Source organism: Lucilia cuprina, chromosome X, assembly GCF_022045245.1.
Source record: "Lucilia cuprina isolate Lc7/37 chromosome X, ASM2204524v1, whole genome shotgun sequence".
Classification (NCBI taxonomy): domain Eukaryota; kingdom Metazoa; phylum Arthropoda; class Insecta; order Diptera; family Calliphoridae; genus Lucilia; species Lucilia cuprina.
Window position 1 is genome coordinate 13837340 of NC_060949.1, and position 27284 is coordinate 13864623.

Genomic DNA, 27284 nt, shown 5'->3' on the forward strand with positions numbered 1-27284 from the left:
TTATAGAAGATTCGGATCTCGCCTATATCTGGGGTCCTCTACAAACTGATTTCAACAAACACACAGACAGACGGACATAGCTTAATCAACTCCGCTACATATAAGGATCCAGAATATATATACTTTATGGGGTCGGAAAATTATATTATAGAAATTACAAATGGAATAACAAACTTATATATACCCTTCTCACGAAGATGTAGGGTATAAAAAGGAAAAATTCATAAAAATTATTTACTATAAAATAAAAAGTAAAATTATTTCGCTTAAATATAAGAAAGACAAAAAAACAATAATATAAATAAATTAAAAGTTAAAAAAAGAACGAAAAGTATATGAATGTAACAAAAGTAAAAAATTAAACAAAAAAGAAAAAAAAAGAATTAAAATAAAATAAAATAAATGAAATTATTCAATAGAAATTGAAATATCGTCCCAATGTAAAGTATGTTTTGACATATTGTACCAGTAGAGGAAAAATTTCGTGTGGTCTTTGTAAACAACATTATCATCCACAATGTGCTATTCAGGAAAACTCAAATTTAAACTCGGAAATATTGGAACTATTAAAAAACGGAGTGTGGATTGTTATTTTTGTGCAAAGCATGTTTGATGAGCAGCCGGTGAATTCAGAAAGAAGTGAAAACGAACAAAATTACACAGGCAACCAAATAAATACAAATAACCTAAGTGGGACAAGTGTTTATTTTAACGCCTATTGCAGCTAAAGGGCCAAATAGACTACACAAGCGGCTTGACAAACATACCAATATTTTACGTTTGTGCAAGCCTGTTGTGTAGTGTATGAGGGTGTTTTCGTGTTTGTACAAATGATTTCATTTGTTTGTACAAAAATTAAAAAAAATTGATTTTTACACAAACATTTTGAATGTTTGTCAAGCCGTTTGCGTAGTCTATAGTCAAATTGTTTAATGAATAAAAAAATTTTATAATATAAACATTTAATTTTGTGATAAAAAATGGAAGAAAAAGAATTTTTAATAGAATTTATTGATGTTTACAAGTCTTTACCATCATTATGGAAAGTGAAACCAAAGACTATAGCAATAGAATAATAAAAAATAGAGATTATAATGTTTTAGTTGAAAAACTAAAGGAAAAATATCCTGATGCTACTAAAGAAATGGCAGTAAAAAAGATAAACGTCATGCGTACATCATATCGTCGTGAATTAAAGAAACAAAGAGCAAGTCTAAAATCTGGTGCTGGCGCAGACGACGAATATGTGCCAACTCTTTGGTACTTTGATCATCTCTCGTTTCTTAATGATCAGGAAGAGTTCATTACAGGACGAACTACAATGGAAGATGAAATAGAAAGCGGGGTAAGAAAAAATAATCAACATTTAGGTTATTTAAAAATTTTATTTTGCCATGAAACTGCACCATTAGTATTAAAATAAGTAGAAAAAGTTTCTCTTATATATTTTGCATTATTTGTTGCATTTTTGGAAGTTGAAGCTTTTAGATTTTGAAGATTTGGGCCATTGTGCCAATCAGCATATTCCATCGCTCCCGTTTCTACTATTTCAGAGTCAAAACCACCTTCGAAGTAGGTTTGTTCATTTTCCCTTCTTAAAAAATTGTGCAAGTAACAACAAGCTAGAACAATTGATGTAGTTTTTTCAGGAGATAGATTTATAGTTTGTAAAAGTATTCTGAAACGGGTTATTCGCTTAACAACAAGTCTATATATCAAGCAGTGAAAGAATTATGTAAAAATCATGACTGAGTCCAAAGTTATAGGCATTTTAATTTAAAAAATTAAAAAAAGGCGATTTTTTGCCATTTTTTGGGGAAAAAAGTATCTTTTTCTTTTTAAGTTATCTAAAAAGTTTCTAAGAAGATGTATATAGAATTTATACTTTTTGAAAAGCTGACTTTACATAAAATACGATAAATGAAACAAAACCTAAAAATTTTTGATACCGAGGGGACCAGATCCATCCAAAAAAACCCTATTTTTTATATAAAATTCAATTTTGAGCAAAAATTCTCAAATCGCATAGTCGATATCAAATTATAGTGACCTGTTTTATATGACCCAATATGTTCTTAATCATTTTGTAACGGGTTTCGATAACCCCGCCCCTGTATGGATATAATAGGCAAAAAACCAAAAAATCCCATTTTTGGGATTTTTTAAAACTTTTTTGGGAATTCCGGGATTTCTAATAAGAAAATTCGAAATTTTTATTTAATTTTGGATTTTGAGTAAAAAAATCTACCTAACTGTAAAATTTCATCAAAAAATATTCATAAATAAAATTTTTATTGCAATTTGAAAAATTTGTATCTTCGCAAAAACTGAATAAAAAACATTTTTTAATTTTTTTAAAAAAAGTATTCCGCGAATTTTTTAATTTTCAAAAATTATATACAGTTTTGAAAAATAGACAAAATTACCTTTCCATTGATATATAACATGCCTACCTAATGTTTTTTAAGTGACAAATTAATTAGGGAAAACTCAACATCTTTTAGAGAATTTACATAGTACTATTATTTTCATCCATACATTTGTTAGGCATGTTTTACTACCTAAATTTTTATGAATTTTTACGATTAATCTTTTATTCTTTATCCCTAAAAAAAATTAACAAGTATTTATTTTATATAAAAATAGTCTTTATTTATTTTTTTTTATAAATTAATATAATTTTGTAAAATAATCGGTATCACAGTAGTCCATATCTAAAAGATAAAGTAAATCTTTAAATTCATGAATACTTTCAAATGCTAACGTTTTGTAGCAAATCCAACGTTTCCTTATAGTAGATAAAACAGGATCAGAAGATAGAATCAGATTATTAAAAATATCTCCATTTTGAGACTGCCTAGAACACTTCCTTGAGCTAAACTGATGAATATGCTTAAAGTCTCTATTCCTCGATTCTTGGGGTTCTTCTGTAAGCTCTCCTAAAGGCAGAATATTATGTTCTATGATGACCTTTCCATGACATAATATCTTGTGAACTGTAGGTGTCATTTCTTTCCAGGGATATAATTCCAAAAGTAATTTAGAAACTTTTGTAGAATACTCTCCAAATTTTGTTGCGTTCACTTTATGCTTGCTATTTATCGCCATTAGAATAATATTGACCTTTGCAGTAAATCCATACTAATTCCGGTTATTTCGGAAGTAGTTTCAAAATGTTTAAAAAACGTCTAGCGGTATTACCATCGTTTGTGCTTCCATATCCTGTGAGTGGTTTATCAATATTTAATTCCCATCCGCTTTTTAAATTCCTCTTGAATTCTTCGTTTCTCACTGGCTCTCATTTCCATTAACTCCTTATTGTTATTTGCACTTTTGTTTGCATTTTCCGGTATGCTTCTGTACTTTAAATCATATGCTAAATGTAGAAAATGTTCCAGAAATCGTATGCGAGCATGTAGGGGGGATATTCCAAATTGTAATGTTTCCTCATTTATTGATCTTTGCTTGGAAATATTCGAAAATTCTGATTTTTTATCACCACATATGTAGCAGTACCAAGTAGATGATGTTCCTGTAATGGCATTTCCAACTTTCCCATCAATCATTGTAAGTTTTAATCATAGGACATGTTAAACGAATAATTTTCTATTTCGATTGTTATAGGTTCCAAGTTTTAATTTCTGCTTCAATACGATTTATCAAATCTTGCGTTGTTGTTTTGGATTTCTTTATATACTCAAAGCTTATTGGCCTACAAAAAGCTTTGGATCCTGGAGTCGAATTCTTCCAAATATCATCGAAACTGGTTGATGGAGAATCGCTGTCAGCATACTTTCGAATTCTTAATGGAACTAGCGATGCCATAAATTACTTTTATAACTCGGAAGATGATTCACTTGTGTTGATTTGTTTATATTCCGAGAGTGCTGATAATCCATCACATCCCCACTTACAAATGAGTTGAAGATCACAAGAATTTATTTTTTTTAGTTGGTCTGAAGAAAAGTCAGAAGCAATCCTTAAAGCAGTATTTTCGAGTAGAGCGCCGAGTCCAATAACAGCCTTCCGATCAGTTATTTCAATAGGAGGTGGTATAATGCTTTTCTTCTTTTCATTTATTTTGTCATATGATGGTAAAACATCCACTCCTTTTTCAGATAGCGCCTTTCTTAACGTTATGTAGTTATCACGACTTAATCCCAGCTGCAACATAAGCGCAATAGCTTCTTCCTCAGTGAACGTTGTATCAGATGATGGTGTGGGTATACTCTTTACAATTCTTTTCAGTCGTCTTGGTGATGCGGTTGGAAGAATATTTGCAATTTTTATGGCATCCAAAGGCTGTTTTTCTTTTCTTAACATTGCTTTAAAATGTGTCCGAAACTTCTTCGTTAGATAAGGTTTCTAGTGAAGTTGATAACCTTTTCCTCTTAGATTTTGAGCTCAAATCCTCATACTGCTTACAGGGAGCACCAACAGTTGATACGCAAATAGCAACTTCTACACATTCATCCAGCCAATCAGAAAATTTCGATCGAAATTTAGCAATGGAATACCGAACACTCTTCAGTTTTATATCAACTGATTTTATAAAATTTTTCAATTTTACATATATCAGTTTTATCCACTTTATTTTTTATGTGCAGTTTCAATATATTTCAATAAGAAGTTCACTTTATCTTGAAAAGGAGCTGAAGAGTGTTCAAATAAAATGGAGCACAAATCATTTTTTTTAGTACGATCGCCATGGTTAGAAAATTACAAATAATTACAAACAGATATAAACCTGTCTTATATATTAATTACAGGTAATTAAATTAAATTATTTTTTAAAGGGTTATGATATTCTACCTAATATGTCTAACGTATCCTTATGTAATGAATTTTTCCTCAATAGGTCACTTTAATAAGCTACCTATTAAAGTGACCTATAGGGGTAAAAATCATTACAGTTTAAAAAATAATACCTGAAAATTTTTTAATATATGTAACAAATTTAAGAGTTAACGTTATGGATGAAAATAATAGTGCTAGGTAAATTTTCTAAAAGATGTTGAGTTTTCCCTAATTAATTTGTCACTTAAAAAACATTAGGTAGGCATGTTATATATCAATGGAAAGGTAATTTTGTCTATTTTTCAAAACTGTATATAATTTTTGAAAATTAAAAAATTCGCGGAATACTTTTTTTAAAAAAATTAAAAAATGTTTTTTATTCAGTTTTTGCGAAGATACAAATTTTTCAAATTGCAATAAAAATTTTATTTATGAATATTTTTTGATGAAATTTTACAGTTAGGTAGATTTTTTTACTCAAAATCTAAAATTAAATAAAAAGTTCGAATTTTCTTATTAGAAATCCCGGAATTCCCAAAAAAGTTTTAAAAAAATCCCAAAAATGGGATTTTTTGGTTTTTTGCCTATTATATCCATACCAGGGGGCGGGTTATCGAAACCCGTTACAAAATGATTAAGAACATATTGGGTCATATAAAACAGGTCACTATAATTTGATATCGACTATGCGATTTGAGAATTTTTGCTCAAAATTGAATTTTCTATAAAAAATAGGGTTTTTTGGATAGACCTGGTCCCCTCGGTATCAAAAATTTTTAGGTTTTGTTTCATTTATCGTATTTTATGTAAAGTCAGCTTTTCAAAAAGTATAAATTCTATATACATCTTCTTAGAAACTTTTTAGATAACTTAAAAAGAAAAAGATACTTTTTTCCCAAAAAAATGGCAAAAAAATCGCCTTTTTTTAATTTTTTAAATTAAAATGCCTATAACTTTGGATTCAGTCATGATTTTTACATAATTCTTTCACTGCTTGATATATAAACTTGTTGTTAAGCGAATAAAAAAAGAAATGGCGAAAACCGGGAATATTTGGACCCGCTATTATCAAAAAACTAAAGTAAGAACGGTAAAAATTTTAAAATTTTAATTTTCAAATGCGAATATCTCCTAAACTATAAGAGATAATTTGCTATGATGACATTTTTTATAGTGCTCGATGAGGAGATTCTATATACGAAATTTTTTTTAAATCGGAACTCAAATGAAGAAATAGGATCGTTTTAAAAATTTAACATAGCCGAGGTGTCCTAATTTGAGGACCCCCCGCCGGGCCCCTGGTTGGCCTATAAGGTCCAAATTCAAAACCAAATTGCTATGAAGAAAGCAGCATTCAAAACTACTTCTCAAGTTTCGAAGAAAGTGATGAATGAAATTTAATGTACACGCGTAATTGATGTCATATTCGTTTTTCGAAGTAGTTATTGTACTTTTTAAAAATAAAATAAATTATTTATGTTTGTAAACGAGAACTTCTGATTCTTTATCACATTTTGTGTGGGATGTCATAATGTAAAAGTATATGTTTACCCACTATCATAAAATGTGTCGTAAACTTGTAATGGCAAATAAAATATTTGAAATCGACCTTCATAAAATTTACAAGGTTTGTAATCATATATTATAAGTAGCATTACAGGTCTACGACCAATATTTTTATGTGCTACCAACGGAAGGATGGCTATAACAATTTAAGCCTTTACCTTTATATAATCTTTTAATTCGCTTATTATAGCTTCACACGTTTCGATTACAATTTCTGAAATCGTTTGAGGTGCAATTGCTGTTAAGAATTTTAAATCCTGGAAATTATTGCCGCTAGCCAAAAATCGTAGTGTTAATGCAAGTCGATGATGTGGTGGTATTGCATCTCGCATTAACGTATCCTTTTTTGTAATGCGATGTATAATTTTCTCCAATAAGTTGTCAAATGTTGACTTGCTCATTCTAACATAATTTTTAAAATCATTCTCAGCGGTAAATTCCAATTCTTTTAGGAGTTTTGTTTGCCCTAATAGTGGTCGTTGTTTATACCACTCTTTGCTCCAAATTCTTTTTCTTCTTTTTTGTTGTTTTTTACGTTTCACAAGAGCAGCAAGCAAAATTGCCGCAGCACATTCGTCGTCTGAAGTCATCACAATCAAAAAAATAATGAAAAAATTTTATTTGTACAAACTTTGTTTGTTTAATGTGTATTCAAATGAAAAAAGTATGTTTGACAAACAGTTTGTGTAGTCTATTTGGCCCTTAAGCTGAATTGCATGTGCCACAAGATGCTGAAAACTAAAAAAATTAAAAAATTCAAACTTTACAATAGAGATGTCCCAGAAGTCAAAATTACATTGAATGATGGTGGTGAAAAAACGTTCAACATTGAAAAACTTCATGTTTTATTTAAGGCAGTCTCATCACAATGCGACCAACAACAAGATGGTACAAACCATACTGAATAGGAGCTGCAGATTTGTTTTGCTTTAAATGTATTTTAATTTTGTTATTACAAAATGTCTTATATTTATTGTTAGAGTGAATTTTATTTAATTATTGTAAAATTTTATGATAACTTATATAATCATATGATAACTTATATATGCATATGAACATCTTACTAGTGAGATTGATAATTGCATTGCAGAGATTATGATAAGTTCCCAACTTATATAATATTATGTGAAATCTTCAACTTTTAACAATCTTTAATTAATTTTGGTATTTCTCTGGAAGTTTCTAACATCTAAATGCATTATTGATACACATTACTTACATAACAGAATTTATTTCTTATTAACTATTTTTGTGGATAGCTTATAAAAGCGTACAAATCAGTAATTGATGAAGTTTTGTTTTTGGTTTAGATTTAAACAATTTTGGGGTAACATATTATCTATGTTGGGTCTAAAATGAATATTTTAGACACGGAATGACAAAGTTATCTATCATCATGATTGTGGGAGGGCATAAAAATAAGATATAAGGTAAATATTGACCCTATTGGATATCACATATCATTTTGTAATAAATTTACAAAATTATATGTGACACCAACTAACTCTAAATGCATTGTTAATAGTTTAATAATTCCATTCTTGAACCGTTTTTAAGTTTAATATAAATTGAATAACATTGTAAAGATCATTGCTTCTAAAATGTAGAAAATTGCAATATCTTTGAAGGACGTAGTTTTAAAATGAGATATTTTAGAATCTGATTGAGATATCGACAAGCTTTTTTATATGATAAAATGGAATCTAACTAACTTAACAAAATGCATTAATTTTGACAAAATAGTTTCTGATATTTACAAACGTATTAAAATTTTGATAAAAAGTTTAATTTTAGAAACTCAACAAATATGTAATTCTAATAAAATCTTAATTTATATACAAAATTCAATTAAAACAAGTAAGAGTGCTATATTCGGCTGTGCCGAATCTTATATACCCTTCACCATAGTGTATTTTAAACATAATTGATCTTACAGTCTAGTTAATAAAAACATTAAAAAAATATATTTGCAAAACAAAAGGGAAAATTATTTTATTTTAACAAAAAATGCAAATCATATTTTTTTGCTGTGTATTTTTTGTATGTTTGGATTCCAAACATACAAAAAAATACACAGCTGAATAAAACCAAATACATCTACACACACGTGTAAATCTTTTTCTATATTCAGTGTTGTTGTTGCTTTTATAACAATTTTTTGATGAAATTTTCAGACAGACATACAGACGGTCATGGCTTAATCTACTTCGCTATCTATAAGGATCTAGAATATATATACTTTATAGGGTCGGAAAATTATATTATAGAAATTACAAACGGAATGACAAACTTATATATACCCTTCTCACGAAGGTGAAGGGTATAAAAAGTATAATTTCAAATAAAAAATTTAAAAAGTCAAAGTATATCCCGCAATTCCCAAATGTGTTGAGTATTAATCTTTTGGCGTTTTGAGTTAGGATTAAGAATTTGGCGGTACAATTTTTAATATTTTTTTCAAAATTATTTTATAATTTATTTTTTTTTAATAAGTTATTTTTTATTTTTAATTATTTCTTATATGATTATATTTTTTTATGTATGAATTTGTTTTAAGTAGAAATTTGTAACCGATTATGGCCAATTTGAAATTAAATTAAACTTTGGCAAAAAAAAAAAAACGAAAATCCCTAAAATTGTTCTACGGGTTATAAAAATAAAATTAACTGGTGCCGCAACGGCTCTGAAGTTTGAAGATGCATTTACAAGGGGAAAAATATGCATTTTTTCAGTTTTCACAAAAGTTTTGTCATTAAATAATTTGTTTTGTATTTTATTGTCAAAGAATCGTAATGTACGCAGAATTAGCGTTACAAAAAGATAAAGAAACACAAAAATTGGTTGAAAAATGTAAAAGTTATTATAAATTCCCAAGACATTAGAGTGTCTCATAGCACTTGAATTCGAAATGTGATAAAAAAAATAAACATATTTTTTAAAATATTCTAATAAAACAATTGTATTACTTAAAATACATATGTATTTACTTGAATATGAGTTTTTATCATTATAGAATAACGTAAATCTGTTCTCAGCTATGGTCGAAAAATTTTGATATTTTTAACGGTCGTTTCAAAATTCAAATTTTAGTTTTTTTGATACTTTGTTAAACATCCAATATTTTAGGGAGAACTCATCGGGATTTATGGACAACAGATTAGGGAATAAAACAGTAAATTTAGGTCAATACATAGTTTAGGTCAATACCTCTTATAGTTTGCCTGTACCTGCAATTTGAATTCAGCGGATTTCGAGAAAAACCCATTTTTATGTAATATTTTGCAAAATTAGCCTTTTTGTTATATTGTTGTGTATTTTAAAATACACATAAAAATAAAGAGTTTTATATGAGTTTGTCATTCCGTTTGTAATTTCTGCAATATAATTTTCCGACCCTATAAAGTATATATATTCCGAGTCCTTATAGATAGCGGAATCGATTAAGCTATGTCCGTCTGTCTGTGTGTTTGTTGAAATCAGTTTTTAGATATCGGCGAGAATCTTCAATAAATCAGTTAGACATGCATTCGAGAAGATCGCTATTTAAAATCAGCAAAATGGGTCTATAAATAACGGAGATATGAGCAAAAATCCGAGACAACCTCTGAAAATTTCATCAAAAAAGCCACATTTTGTCATGCTTTGTTAAAAAAAGCAACAACAACACTGTGAATTGAATAAAGATGTACATGTGCGTGTGTAGATGAATTTGGTTTAATTCCGCTGTTTATTTTTTATGTTGGGATGCTGTTGGCGTCATTGAGTTGTGTATTTTCTTTTTGTTTTGTTTTTGTAAATTCTGTTCGTATATTTTGATGTAGATTGGTTTTATTGAGTTATTTTGTTTTTGTTTTTCTGTGTTTTTCGTTATGTGTGTATAGATGTCTGTTGTTTTAGATGCCTTGTGAATTTTGTTTTTTTATTTCGTTTAGCGTTGTAGTTGTTCATTTTGTTTTTCTTTTGGTTTAGTAATAATGTAGACGGGAAAAATTTAAAATTTATAAAGCTAATATGTTTAAAATACACTATGGTGAAGGGTATATAAGATTCGGCACAGCCAAATATAGCACTCTTACTTGTTTTTATTTTAAAATATTTAATGCAAATAATATTTAAATACATTTTTAGATTTCATTATTTTTATTTATATATATTATATTTTTTGTAATACCCAATTGTTTTTTTTATCAATTTGCTGAATTAATGGGATTGCAAACGGGTTTTATTGAAATATGTCCAAATTGGCATGTTTTTAAAACATCGAGGTCATTTTTACCCCAAGGCCGTTTAATATTAATTTATTGCTTTTCACTTTTCTTGTAAATATCGGTTGGTAATAAATAAATTTCTTAAGTTTTATGATAATCTACCTAAAAATAGAAACAATTTCGACTAGTTTCCATCAAAAATTGCAAATATTACAAAATTTGACTTTTGACCTTTAAAGTTAATGGCGTCCAAATTGCATGAAACTCTTGATTTTTATTTAGAAATATGTGGACTAATAAATTTAAGAAAGGTTCCATTTAAAATACACAACAATATAATAAAAAGGCTAATTTTGCAAAATATTACATAAAAATGGGGTTTTCTCGAAATCCGTTTTACTCCCTAATCTGTTTTATTCCCTAATCTGTTGTCCATAAATCCCTATGAATTCTCCCAAAAATATTCAAATTTATTTAACAAAGTATCAAAAAAACTAAAATTTGAATTTTGAAACGACCGTTAAAAATATCAAAATTTTTCGACCATAGCTGAGAACAGATTTACGTTATTCAATAATGATAAAAACTCATATTCAAGTAACTACATATGTATTTTATTTTAAGTAATTGTAATGGCCTGGGGAATTTTTAATAACTTTTACATTTTTCAACCAATTTTTGTGTTTTTATCTTTTTATAACGCTAATTCTGTATACATTACGATTCCTATTGACCTAATTTTTTGCACGACTTATTTTTAATGTTTGATCTCATAGTGGATAGACGTGTTTTAAATCGCTCTCACGAGAAAATAACATTGTTAACATAAATTCTTAATTAAAATCTAAAGAAGATACATACTTATATATTTTTTAATATTAAAAATACATTAAAATCAAATAAATTGTCGTTTTCGTTAATGCAATTATTAACAATAACAAATTGTAGCTAAACAAAAAGTATAAAAAACAAAAATAATAACAACAAAACCTTAAATAAAGTGTAGTGTTTGTGTTATCGTGCATGAGTTTCTCTAACTCTCCAATAATTGAAAAGAGGCTCAGTAGCAATGTTATGAGCTCTCCATACAACAACAACAACAATAATTATGATCCGGAAAATCATAACAATTATTTAAGTGTAAAAACAACAAAAAAATAAGAGATCTTCTCTCATTTAAATAAGGCCAGAAGACCTTTATATGCACAATATAAAGCTTCTAACTTCCCAAGTCTTCCTAATACTTCTAGAGCTCAATATAGAAGTATCACAAATAAAAGCAATCAGAATTAATTGTATGCCCGTACGACAAAAGAGGGTTCCGTTACCCAAAGTAATGCAAAACAAACTTCTAGTGTTCCAAAATAATACCACGTTATTTTCATATGCACACGTATTAAAAGAGGGTGTACCCACACCCGAAACAAATTATCAAAGCTCTAATGAGAATTTAATTCAAACCATGAACAGTTTCATGGCAAATATGCAAAATATGTTTCAACAATTAATGCAGAATCAAAGTATGCTCATGCAGATCCCGCTAAATAAGAAATGAATTACCTAAGAGTTTGTTTTTGTAATGCTAACGGCCTTAGCCAAAACAAGAATGAAGTTTAACAATTCCTGCTACTTCAGGAATTGTTCAACTTCAATACTTTACCCTAAAGAATAGTTTCAGAATTAACGGATACTACACTTACGATACAAAACATTAAAGTGGCAGAGCCTGTAGTGGAACAGCCATATTAGTGAGAAAAAATATTAGACATTTCCCAATGCCAGAATACAAAAAGGACCATATCCAGGCCACCTCTATAAATATATCTGATAGCAGAGATACAATATCTTCAATATATTGTCCTCCTAGGTATAATATTAATCGAGAGCAGTTTCTCGATTACTTTAAAACTCTTGGACCAAGATTCATAGCAGCTGATGATTATAATGCAAAACATACATTTTGGGGCTCTCGCCTCATTACTCCCAAAGGCAGACAATTGCTAGAAGCAATATCGCATAACAGACTAGATGCCATATCTAGTGGCCAACCTACCTATTGGCCTACAGACCTCAATAAGATTCCCGATCTAATTGACTTTGCTGTAATCAAAAACATAAAACGAGAATTTATTTCAGTGATCCCTTCACTGGACCTCTCGTCAGACCACTCGCCTACAGTTTTAACGTTATTAGAAACCCCAAATAAATTGGAAAACTATTGTTCTTGTTTCCCTAACAAGATGACGAACTGGTTAAAGTATAAAATGTATGTCAGCTCACACTTGAAATACAATCCGCTGTCGATATATTTACGGATATCTTACAAGATGCTGTCATAGTTTCTACACCCTCAGTCACCTTGGTATACTAAAAAAATTCAAAATGTCCTAGGAACATTGAGTCTCTAATTAAAGAAAAGAGAACACTCAGGCGTCAATGGCAACAATCGCGATCTCCAAACATAAAGGTTAAACTTAATCAGTGCCAAAGAAGACTTCACAACGCCTTAAAAAATAATAAGGAATCTAATCTGAGAAATTATCTCAAAAACTTAGACCCTACTAAGAAAACAGAATATAGTCTCTGGAAAGCTGTTAAACATATGCAATGCCCTATTGCATTAGTGCTAACATTATAAATAATGTGGTTCCACGCCCAATAAAATTCAGGTTCTCTACCGTGAAGACGACAATCAAAGGTCTAAAGGCAGGAAAATCACCTGGTATAGATAAAATTACTACCACGATGATAAGTAACCTGCCCAATTCAGCACTGAGAATTATTTTGTTCATATTTAACTCTTAAAATTTTTTGAAAAGTTATTGCTTGAAAGCCTTATACTACACCTTAACGATAATTGCATTATTCCTGACCATCAGTTTGGTTTCAGAAGAAAGCACAGCACTATCGAACACGTACATCGAATAACTACTTTTATTCGGAAGGCCTTCGAGAGCAAGCAATATTGCTCAGCATTATTCATAGATATTTCTCAAGCTTTTGATATAGTCTGGCACGATGGACTAATATACAAAATTATCACATTACTACCTGCGAATGTTCACAAACTGCTTAAAAATTATATATGAAAGATCTTTTCAAATCAGATCTAAAGAAGTGATCTCTTCGAGCGCACTGGCTCACACATCTACATTTGCGGATGATACCACTTTTGTAAGCATACATGATAACCCATTAATAGCTTCTGAACAACTCCAGCTTCACATCGGCGAATTGGAAAAGTGGCTGGATAAATGGAAAATAAAGGTCAATGCAACAAAATGTACTCACGTTGCATTTACTTTAAGATGAGAAAATTGTCATCCCGTACAAATAAATAATATAAAAGTTCCTAAAAAAAGCAATGTGAGATATCTTGGTATCCACCTTGATCGCCGCTTAACATGGACTCACCACATTAAAGCCAAGGTTACACATATAAATTTAAAGTCAGCTCAAATGTACTGGCTAATTGGACCACGGTCAGCTCTAGACTTGGAATACAAAGTGCTTTTGTACAAAACAGTTATAAAACCGATATGGCTATACGGCATTCAACTGTGGGGAACAGTTGAATAATTACAAAGAAAGCAGTCAGCACTGTTAAGGTCCATAACAGGTGCTCCGTGGTACATTCGCAATAGTAATATTCATAGGGATCTCAATGTCCCCATAATACGCGAGGAGATCAAATTCTCTTGTTTAACCTACTTGTCGAAACTAATGGATCACCCGAATCCCCTTGCCAGGGAGTTGCTGTCATTTGAGTGTCATAGACGACTGAGAAGAACGGAAACATTGCATTTTGCCAGATAATCAAATTATCGAGAACTTTGGTTGAAATTGCATTGGCAATAACAACGCACAGTGGGGCAGAATGGAAATTTTTTGGAAATAAATATGGCATTTCTAAACGGCTGATCGGGATAAAATTTGGCGTGAGCGTAGCCAAGGAGTATTCGAGACTAAGCGTTGAAGATGAACCCCGCAGATGCCCAGGGACGGAGCTGTGGCGGCTCAAAGTAGGGTACCTACGACATGTAAAATTTTTAAACTCGTGCCATTTTTTTTGTTTTTCACCCAAAATATACAATTTTTATATTTTCTGAACGCGCTCGACAAGATCTTGAAAAAACATGCTTGGACATACTACTTATCTCTTATAATATCCGAGTTATAGGCATTTAAAAATTTAGTGATACAAAATTTACCATACCTTGGTCCGCTTTTTTTTGAATACCGGGCGTAATTTTGGACCAAATGGACTCAATTTTTTCTTGTTTACAGATCCAAAAATATACGTTTTTTTATTTAAAAATTCAAAAAATTTTAGATTTTTGCGTTTTTTTGTCCAAAATGTGTCTTAACTCTTTTATTAATAAAATAAAATTTTCTTTAAGAACATATAACAATTTTATAGTTTTCTAAAAGGTATCTTTACGCAGAACGCTTTGGCGTAAAAAACTTGTCCTATTTTTTGAAAATGTTGCCATTGCGTCCTTCCGAATATGACCTATTTTTTATCAAAACTTCAACTTTGGGCGACATGTTCTAAAATCCCAAAGCTGGGATCAGAAAACTGAAAGCAGTTTTGGAAACCTCAATATGTTTTCTATTTACTCCAAAAGTATTTTCCCAGCCCTGAAAGAAATGTGGACCCTATGGGCAAAAATGTAAAAATCCCATTTTTGGGATTTTCATTCCTATTTTTGGGAATTGCGGGATGCCCTTTGACCTTTTCTTATTTGAAATGACAAATTTAACAAGCGTTGAAGATTTCATTGAGTTTTGTTCATAAATAAAGATTTTGTCATATATTACATATTTGTTAATTTTCTAAAACTATGATTTATATCAAAATTTTAATAGGGTCGCAGATAGCTACAACAATTTAGTCCATATTTATCCCTTAATATCTTTTTTTAGTTAGATATGGAAATTCTCGACCCTTTACAAAAAATTTCAAGCCAATATCTCAATTACATTCAAAAATATGTTCATTTAAACCTGTGTCCTTTAATTTCATCTTTTTCATATTTTAGTATTAAGTATGACAGAACATACATTTGGTGTTGAATAAAATATTTGGACAATTTTTAAAAATTATTTAGTTAATTATTTTATTAAAGACTATAACATTGTATATACAATAAAAAATATAATTTTATTATGAGCCACGCACAACAACACCTAAATCACCCCACACAAACCACCTTTCCCGCCCACCGAAATATAAAACACAATTTAATACAATATCATCAGTTAGTATAATAGCTTTTTTAATTTAAACTGTTTATCTTAAACATAATACAATTAATTCTTACAACCTACTTATATAGTTAATTCCTAACACTACTTATTTTCTATAAAATAATCTGTCATATCGGTATACATATCCAGAAGGTAATATAAGTCCTTTAAATCTTCCTCGTTTTGAGATGATAGAGTTTCATAACAAATCCATTTTTTTCGCATAGTTGAAAGAACAGGATCAGAAGATAGAAGTAAACTATTAAAAATTTCTTCATTCTGTGATTGCCTGGAGCATTTTCTTGAGCTGAAAAGTTGAACATGCTTAAAATCTCGATTCCTCGCTTCCTGGGCTTCTTCTGTTAACTCTCCAAGTGGAAGAATATTCGATTCAATTATTATTTGACCATGACACAATACTTTGTGTACTGTTGGTGTTAGTTCCCTCCATGGATACAGAGATACAAGTAATTTAGAAATTTCAGATGTATATTCCCCAAATCGATTTCCATTAATTTTATGTTTACTATTCAGTGCCATTAAAATAGTGTTAACTCTTCGAAGCAACTCCTTGTCGATTCCAGTTATTTTTGAAGTAATTTCAAAATCACGAAAAAACCTTCTCGCCGTATTACCGTCATTTGTACTACCGCAACTTGGAAGTGGTTTGTCGATGTTTAATCCCATCTGAACTTTAAATTCTTCTTGGATTCTGCTTTTTTCCGCAGCTCTCAGTTCTTTCAATTCTTCATTATTTTTTGTTGATTTAGTAAGATTCTCTGGCACACTTCTATATTTGAGGTCGTATGCTATGTGTAAAAAGTAATCCAAAAATCGTATTCTGGCATGAAGTGGTGAAATTCCGAAAGACAGGACTTCTTCATTAATACTTCTGCTTTTGTTTATATTTGAGAATTGCGACTTTTTCTCATTACATATTGAGCATCTCCAGAAGGAAGAAGTTTCTGTTATGGCATTGCTGACCTTTCCATCAATCATTGTTAAGCTTAGCTGATATGATACGTTAATAGAGAATTCCTTTATTTTTATGCAAATGGGCTCCAGTGCATTTATTTCATCTTTTAAATATTCCACTAAATCTTTTGTTGTTTTCTTTGACTCCTTTATATATTCAAATCCAATGGGTCTACAAAAATTTTTTGAACCCGGAGTTGTATTGATCCATATATCTTCAAATGAATTTCCGATGCTTGACGATGATGGATTAAGGGAATATGAACGAATTCGTAATGGCACTAATGATGACATAAATACACTTTTGTAGTCTGCTAATGTCCGACTTCCACAAGCTTGTTTGTATTCTGGAAGTGCACTTAAGACAACATCACAGTTATGGAATTTTCCTTAGTTGGTCTTCTGAAAAGTCTGACACAATTCTTGATGCTGTGTTTTCGAGCAAAGATGATATATCAATACAAGCTTCCACATCATTAACAGCAATAGGTGATGGTAGGATAGTTTGTTTTTTTCTGGATCGCCTTGTATGATGGTAATATATTGTGTCCTTTTTCATGCAGAGCTTTCCTTAATATTTGGTACTTATTTCGACTGAGACCCAGTTCCAACATAAGCGCTATTGCTTCCTCTTCAGTAAAATTTGATTGTGATGTTGGAGTTGGTATACTTTCCACAATTCGCTTAAGTCGTTTTGGTGATGCATTAGGAAGAATAGTTGCAATATGTACGGCATCCATAGGTTGGTTTTCCTTTTTCAGCATTTCGTTAAATGTATCAGCAATTTCCTCATTTGAGATTGAAAAAAGTTTTTGTGTGACCCTCTTTTTTTTGACCTTGAACATAAGTCTTCGTATGACTTGCAAGGCGCTCCTGCTGATGTGTTGTAAGTTGAGATTTCCGTAGTAGTTTTCATCCAACTACAAAATTTTAATCGAAATTTCTTTTGATTTCCATCCACAGACTTACTTTTTACATCAAAAAGTTTTAAAAAGTTTTCAATTTTTGATATGCCTGTTTTGTCTACTTTTCTACTATATGTAGTTTTTATATAATTTGAAATGTCTTCAATTCTTTCTGGCTCTTTTGAAGATACACTCCATAAAACGGAACACAACTCTTCGTACTTTAATGTAATCTTCATTGTAGATTTATTAAATATGGTACTTAAAATCTGAGAAGTTTACTTATATACCAATTCTTGTCATTTCCGATACAGGTATTCCAAAGTAAAAAATTACGAACTGTCTACCTATTAACATTTAGGACTATATTACTATAACCTGTAATTCAGTCATTGATATTTCTTATTAGTGAATGAATCGAAATTATCATTACCTGTATATTTTTACCTACATGATCATAAACGAAACAGAACGAAATGATCTGTCGAAAAAATTTAGGTAAAAAATAGTTATAAATTTCTGAAAATTTAAGCATAATAGGACCTTTCAATTATAAGGATAAGCAAACAAATAGAAAATAGATAAATATAAGATTTAAACATGTTCTGTCATATTTAATACTAAAATATGAAATTAAAGGATACAGGTTTAAATGAACATATTTTTTAATGTAATTGAGATATTGGCTTGAAATTTTTTGTAAAGGGTCGAGAATTTCCATATCTAACTAAAAAAAGATATTAAGGGATAAATATGGACTAAATTGTTGTAGCTATCTGCGACCCTATTAAAATTTTGATATAAATCATAGTTATAGAAATTTAACAAATATGTAATATATGACAAAATCTTTATTTATGAACATAACTCAACCTAATTTGATAAAAAAAAAAATAATAATGAATTACAATATTAATTTCTTATGCAAATTTTAATATATTCATTTAAAAACCACATAATTATTTTTATAATATCAATAGTGCGAATGAGTGGAAAGAGGAATATCAAAAACAATCATGAAAATCCTAAATCATGTTTGTTTTCTATTTTTTACTATTACAATAAAAAAATAAATTTTTTCGTTTTGTTTAAATTTTCAGTATTTGTCTTTCATTGTTTATTCTACACAAAACAAAATACAACACTGATCAGCTGCCGACGCTTCAAAAGTTGAAAGTTGTTGAACTTATCGCGGCAGACACGTTAGACCTGGTTCACACTAGGAAACTTTTTTTGGGAAACTATTGAATTTTGTGTGTGAGAGAAAGAGAAAGAATTATCAACCATTTTTTTCGCCCACACACAAAATCAAAAGTTTATCAATCAAAGTTTCCTAGTATGAACCACGTCTTACACACTAAAGCATTGGCGGCCAAACATGCCCTTGAGGGCAATGTGTTATTCTCACTTAAGGCTTAGTTAGTCTCTACGTTCCGTTCCGTGATGAATCACCTGATTCGTATTTGGCTTACGAAAACCTGTGTAAGTCGTTAGTTTGGCCGTAACGTTGAAGTTGCGTTGCACACAAACTATATACAGTGTCTCTCATAAGTATCCGAATTTAGGTATAATATGAAAAGAAACGAAATTTAATAACATATTTTGTATGCAAAATTAATAAATTAATTTGTTAAATTCACTAGACAGTCCTTAGCTTTGATATCATGCTTTTTAAAACTTAAAAATTTACATTTACTTAAATTAATTAAGCTTCATTTAAAAAAAAAGTCCATAAAATTACCTCACAAAAGTATACGAATTTTTTCTGTATTTCATATTTGACTATATTATACGAAACATAAAAATTAGAATCGAATGTTTTTTTGCTAAAAATTGTTTTAAGGGGTAACTATCAACCGAATGGATATATGTTTGGAGCATTTGGTCCACAATATTGGAGCATTTGTACCATCTTTTCATATAATATCATTAAAATTACGATTTTTGACCATATTTGCCATTTTTTCTCTTTTTCCAGAGATAAAACCAAAATTTAATATTGGGATTTAATAGATTCCTTCAGGTATTTAAAAATAATAATCTTTGTTATAAGAATTTGTTTTTAAACATTCCATGATATATTTTTGGTATCGTTCTTCTGTTTCTAATTGAATTATCTGGATCTTAAGTCCCTTTTCGTACCACTAGGATCGATATTTTCCGACTAAGTTGGCTAGTATATATAATTGTAGATATTAGCATTAATATATTTTAAATCTTCAAGACATCGTAGCGGTGTACAACTCCAAAACATGCCTTAACAAAACGTCATCCTATACGGTAGATTTTAGTTTTTACTACTCATAACATTCACGATTATGTAGCCCATTACAACAACACTGTATGTAAAAAATTTTGGGCTTATTTTGATCATAGTAGATAATATTTAAACAGATATCAATATTTTTGAGTTAGACCATAATGATATGGTGACATTCAGCCAAGAGGCCATTGGTTATAAAAAGAATAATTCCACTATATTGAATGGCGTTTCTTCGAGGCATACTTTGGAGTTATAAACATCCACAATATATTAAAAACTTAAAATGTATAACAGCTGATATCTAAAACAATATATAACAAATTAACAAATTAATTTATTAATTTTGCATATTATACCTTTTCATATTATACCTAAATTCGAATACTTATGAGAGACACTGTACATATATCAATACCTACATATATACATACATCAACACATTTTTACATCAAAATGTGCATCAATACATACATTCCTACCGTTATTCATTTATAATACTAATAATATGAATAAAACAAATATTTTCATTTATGTTCTTTTTTTATTTTAAATATTCTCTTTCTGGCCACCGCGGCACTAAAGTGTGTAACTCGTTAAATGAAAACCTTTTATGACATAAGCCTACAGCGCGTTGACGTGTAGAACGCGTGTCATGTACTTCCACCTAAAATTTTAAAAATGGACCTAAAAAATACTCCAGGGGCGTCGCTATAGGTTCAAAGTAGAGCACCATCGACATGTAAAATGTTTACCCACGTACCATTTTTTTTTGTTTTCCATCCGATTTAAATTTTATTATTTATTTATTTTTATATTTTGGAATTCATTTAGAAAGATCTTAAATACATGATTGCATGTGCTATTATCTTTTATAGTTTTCGAGTTATAAGCATTCGAAATTGTTGGCATCCTTGGTCCAGTTTTATTAAATTATAAGGCTTAATTTTGGTTTTTGTACTAAATAGAAAATAATATGCATATATCCATACATATAACAATATTATGCTTTCTGAAAGGCCTCTTTACAAAGAATATTTTTGTGTCAAAATGTGTCCTACTTTTTTAGTTAAAATTTGACATAGATCACTTTTAGCTAAGGGTACATGTCGCAGGGTTTATTCTCCATTCTTTTTAGTTTGTTTGACTTTTAAGTTACTTAACTGTGTTACAGTTAAAGGTCCCTTCATACGATCACACTTTACGTACGACAAGTCTAATGAAAAAGTAAACTGAAACTCCATCCGTATAACAAAAAAAGAGAATAAAAGTAGTATGATTTATATATTTTATGTTCACACGATTGGTATAAAACAATTAAAAAGTCAGAAACAGCTGTTTCACTTTTATTTATACGTGTTTACATAAAAGTATTTCCCTGATCTAATGAGACCAGTGTTGCCAACTTAGTGCTTTTAGCACTATTTGCGGTGCTTTTTGGTGTGCCAAACGCGGAAAATTTTGCTCATGGTGCCTTTCTTCAAAAAGGCACTAAAGTTGTAATTTTGAAATTTAAAACACAAATTTAACACAAATTTTTTTCAAGTGCTTTTTAAAACAATTTTTTTACGATAAACAAAAACAAAATCTACGTCTCGTCAATGTTTACCAGCAATAAATACGAAAGTGTTGTTGTTTTACTCTTGCTTGTATACTGTTAAGAACAACAACAACGTATTGCTAGTATTAAGCGCATATAAGTGTATAGAAAACACACTGTATATAGCTAAGCGCATTTACATAAACAAAGAGTACCAAGCGCATAGGGCTTGGGCACCCTTTGTATGGATGCTGTTGGCGTCATTGCGTTGTTACTTTTGTTTTTGTTTTTCTGTGTTTTTCGTTATGTATGTTTAGATGTCTGTTGGTTTAGATGCCTTGTGTATTTTGTGTTTTATTTCGTTTAGCGTTGTTGTTGTTGGTCTTTTTGTTTAGCTTTTGATGTAATAATATTGTAGTCGGGAAATAATTTATAAAAGATGTTTAAAATACACTATGGTGAAGGGTATATAAGTGTCTCTTATAGGTATTCGAATTTAGGTATAATATGAAAAGTAACCAAATTTAATTACATATTTTGTATGCAAAATTAATAAATAAATTTGTTAAATTCACTAGACAGTCCTTAGCTTTGATATTACGCTTTTTAAAACTTTAAAAATTTACATTTACTTAAATTAATTTATATTTATTTAAGAAAAGTCCATTAAAAGTATTCGAATTTAGGTATAATATGAAAAGTAACCAAATTTAATTAGGTACTCAAATTTGTTTATTGGGAATATGAGAGCAGATCTTGGACTAATATGTGTACCTAGAACATTTGGGGTACGATACCATTTTACAATTTATAAGACCATACCATTTTTATCAAGACCCATCATGAATCATTCCTACTATACAACTTCCTTGAAAGTTTGTTAGAGCTTAATATTTTTCGTTTAATGGGCTTCCAATGTATTTTCTGAATTCATTTAGATTTAAAAATGTAATTTGTTGTCGTATTCATGCATTAAAAATTCATCCCTTTATGAAACCACCACCATGTGTTACTTGGTAAACTTAATGGGTTTCACTATATGCTTTATGAAATCATTTTTTTTTTAAAGATTTGTTTATAAATTAATCTGAACAAACTGAATATTGATCACTATGTTTAATAACTACGATTTGGCTTAGATTCACTAGTTTGGGGCGCCCTAATGGGATTAATTTAAAAAAATGATAAGCGCTTATGGGAAGCTGTTATAATTTTTGAATGAAATGTTTATTTTTCATGAGAGATTTTTAAATATCTGACTTCCTAAAGTATTCAAAAAGTCTTTTAAAGAAATTACCATGAGAATTTTCATGTTTTGTTCGCGATATTTTTATAATTTTCAAGATATTTGAACAGATTTCATTTTCGTCAATTCTGACATTATCTTTCAGGATTTTAAAGGAAATAATTGTGAACTGACCTCAAAATCATCTAAATATAACAGTTTTATATCATATTTTATAATAATAACTACGAATAAACGAAATTAATCTAACTTAGGTAAGATAATATACGGTACTCCTCTTTTATTGAAAAGTCGTAATCGGGTATGTATTTCGAAAAAAGTTAATACCAAAAAAACTAATGAACCTATTTAAAAAATGACATTTGTTTTGTATTTTAAACACTTATCAAATACATATCGTGAAAAAAATATTTGATTTCTTTAAATCTTTCCTTTTTAAATTAAGTTGCACAATTATTTTTCTGTCTCACTCTTATTTTTTTGAACACCGCTGTACATATGAATGGATGTACATACATAGGTACATACAGTGTCCCTCATAAGTATTCGAATTTAGGTAAACCATGAAAAGAAACCAAATTTAATAATATATTTTGTGTGCAAAAAAAATAAATTAGTTTGTTATATTGTCTAGACAGTTCTAAGGTTTGATATCACGCTTTTTAAAACTTGAAACATTGACATTTACTTAAATTAAATTAGCTTTTTTTTTAAAAGTCCACGAAATTGCCTCACAAAAGTATATGAATGTTTCCTGTATTTCATATTTGATCATATTATACGAAACACAAATTTTAGAATTGAATGGTTTTTATGCTTTAAATTGTTTTAAGGGGTTACTATCAACCGAAATGATATATTTTTCACCCATTTGGTCCACAATTTTTAGGGATTTGTACCCTTTTTCATGTAATATAAAATTAAAATGGCGATTTTTGGCAAAATTTTTAGTATTTTCTCTTTTTTTTCCACAGATAAAATCAAAATTTGATATTGGGATATAATAAACCCCTTGGAGTATCTAAAAATAGTATTTTTTGTTACAAGAATCTGTATTTAAACGATCCAAGATATATATTATTGATATCATTATTCTGTCGCTAATTCAATATATTGGTACTTAAGTCCATTTTCATAATACAAGAGTCAAACATTTTCGGGGAAAGTTTTCTTGTATTTATTCTTTTATATATCAGTTTTTTATATTTGTATTATTATTATAATATTTTAAGTTTTTAATGTATTGTGGAAGTGTATAACTCCAAAACATGCCTCGAAGAAACTCCATTCAATATGGTAGTATCATTATTTTTATATACCAATGACCTGAACGTCATGCTGCATGCCACTATATCATTATGGTCTAACTCAAAAATATCGATATCAGTTTAAATATTGATTACTATGATCAAATTAAACCCAAAATTTTGGACTTACAGTGTTATTGTAATGAGCAACATAAGCGTGAATGTTTCGAATAGTAACAACTGAAATCTACTGTATAGGATGACGTTTTGTAAAGGCATGTTTTGGAATTGTACACCGATATAATGTATTGAAAATATATTAGTGCTAATATGTACATGAATGTATACTAGCCAACTTTGTCGCAAACATTATTATTTTTATATACCTCAAAATGGTCAAAAATCGCCATTTTAATGATATTACATGAGAAGATGGTACAAATGCTCCAAAATTGTGGAACAAATTGTCCAAAAATATACAATTTTGGTTGATAGTAACCCCTTAACACAATTTTAAGCAAAAAACCACTCGTTTATAATTTATGTGTTTCGTAAAATATGGTGATATATGAAGTACAGAAAAAATTCGAATACTTTTGTGAGGCAATTTTATTGAATCTAAATCAATTGAGGTAAATGTAATTTTTTCAAATTTTAAAGAGTTTGATATTATACCATAGGACTTTCTAGACAATATAACAAATTTAATTATTCATTTCACACACAAAAATATTATTAAATTATGTTTCTTTTCAGAGTACAACCAAATTCGAATACTTATGTACATACATAGTTTCATTGCATTTTCTATTTTTCGGTTTTTTGATATCGGTACAATGGTTATGTGTTATAAATTTTAAAAAAACTCGTAATTAACTCGTTTCGACTCGAATCGCGAATTTTATTTTTAAACTCGCGAGTCAAAGGATCTATTCGTGTAAAAATGAAATATTTAAATCGCTCGAATTGAATTCGATCGCTATCCGTACCCTGGTGCCCAGTAAACAATTTTTTCAGACATGTCTGATGTCAGAAATTTTCTGTAATTATTCCTATACTTTATCAGAATTTTTAACGAATAATATAAATTTCCTTTAGACATTTTACAGAATTATCGGCAAACTTTTTGTTAGACATTTCTGCACATTTTCTGAAGTATTAAACGATTAACATTAGACTTGTCTGCACATTGTCGAAAGGGAATTTTAGTGTTACGACTAAAATTCTCTGAAGAAAATTGTTTTTGTAATTTTATCAGACAATTAAGCGAATAATATAAATTTCCTTTAGATATTTAACAGATTAGTCTGCACATTTTCTGATATTTTTGCACAGTCATTTTTCCCCCTTTTTCACTTCATTATCTGAAGGAAATTTTGTTTTTTTAAATCATGCACAAACCTGTTGATATTTTGAAATTCGTCAACTGTACTTTAAAAGGGAATTTAATTTTTATTTTCTCTATTGGTCTTTGGAAATCAATAAAACAACATCTGCATGTGTTAATACACAAAAATTAGCAAAAAATTACATCATTTTTATACCATTCACCTTCGTGAGAAGAGTATATATAAGTTTGTCATTCCGTTTGTAATTTCTATAATATAATTTTCCGACCCTATAAAGTATATATATATTCTGGATCCTTATAGAAAGCGGAGTCGATTAAGCCATGTCCGTCTGTCTGTCTGTTGAAATCAGTTTTTAGAGGACCCCAGATATCGGCGAGATCCGAATCTTCAATAATTCTATTAGACATGCTTTCGAGAAGATCGCTATTTAAAATCAGCAAAATCGGTCGGTAAATAACGGAGATATGAGCAAAAATCCGAGACAACCTCTGAAAATTTCATCAAAAAATTGTTATAAAAGCAACAACAACACTGTATATAGAAAAAGATGTACACGTGTGTGTAGATGTATTTGGTTTTATTCAGCTATGTATTTTCTACTAAAATACACAGCAAAAAAATTATTTGCATTTTTTGTTAAAATAAAATAATTTTCCCTTTTGTTTTGCAATTTTTTAATGAATAGCAAAAAGTATTTAAAACGTTTTAAATTGTATGAGAGTAGATTGTGAGTTATTGTATAATAATTTTTATGCGAATAATGTAAGTTTGAAATTTAAAACTAACACAAATTTTTTCCAAGTGCTTTTTAAAACAATTTTTTTACGATAAACAAAAACAAAATTTACGTCTCATCAATGTTTACCAGCAATGAATACGAAAGTGTTGTTGTTTTACTCTGCTTGTATACCGTTAAAACAACAACAACGTATTAAGCGCATATAAGTGTATAGAAAACACACTGTCTATAGCTAAGCGCATTTACAAAAACAAAAGAGTACCAAGCGCATAGGGCTTGGGCACCCTTGGTTTGGATGCTGTTGGCGTCATTGCGTTGTTATTTTTGTTTTTCTGTGTTTTTCGTTATGTATGTTTAGATGTCTGTTGGTTTAGATGCCTTGTGTATTTTGTGTTTTATTTCGTTTAGCGTTGTTGTTGTTCTTTTTGTTTAGCTTTTGATGTTATAATAATGTAGTCGGGAAAAAATTTAAAATTTATAAATGATGTTTAAAATACATTATGGTGAAGAATATATAAGATTCGGCACAGCCGAATATAGCACTCTTACTTGTTTATGGTTAAATTTTATAATTTTGAATATATGTATGTATAAATACAATGAACTCTATTTTCGTATATAATACTTAAGTATTATTGCTTAATTTTATTAATTTTAAAAATAATCTATAAGTTATGCATCCTTAAGAAGTCATGAATAATGGTATCTTATAAATGATTATTAAAATTAATAAAATTAAATCATAAAAGATTCTGACCGACAACTTGTGCAGACTGTCTATACGAATTCGGCAAAAATTGTTCAGTGGGTGTTTACATAAAAAGACACATACAACATCTAAGACCTGCTTCACACTAGGAAACTTTTTTGGGAAGCTTTTAATTTTTGTGTGTGGTAGAAAGAGAAAGAAATATCAACTATCTCTTTCCCTCACACACAAAATCAAAAGTTTCTCAACAAAAATTAAAATACTGAAAACTACTACAAATGTCCTTTTTCTGCAGAAAAACATACATATGTATATAGAGACAGGTTACTATATAACAGACTATTATACAATATAATAAACGCTTATTAGGTCAATTTCTGAAGAAAAATTTAAATTGAGTCACACAAGTCTATCAAAATTTTGCGTAAAAAAGTACGGATGGGATCGTCTAAACGCAATATGTAATGAAACCATCTCACATTGAGAGAGA

The 27284-nt window shown here is 29.3% G+C and overlaps 1 protein-coding gene across 1 annotated transcript; it reads left to right on the forward strand.

The window, feature by feature from the left end:
- Nucleotides 1-1039: 1039 nt before the first annotated feature.
- Nucleotides 1040-1616, forward strand: LOC124418513. The gene has a single exon (XM_046945112.1). The coding sequence runs from the start codon at nt 1040-1042 to the stop codon at nt 1421-1423; it is 384 nt and encodes a 127-aa protein (XP_046801068.1). The 3' UTR covers nt 1424-1616.
- Nucleotides 1617-27284: the final 25668 nt, after the last annotated feature.

Excerpts from the sequence above, each read along its gene's own strand:
- LOC124418513 (XM_046945112.1), top strand. The coding sequence starts at position 1,040 with ATGGAAAGTGAAACCAAAGACTATAGCAATAGAATAATAAAAAATAGA.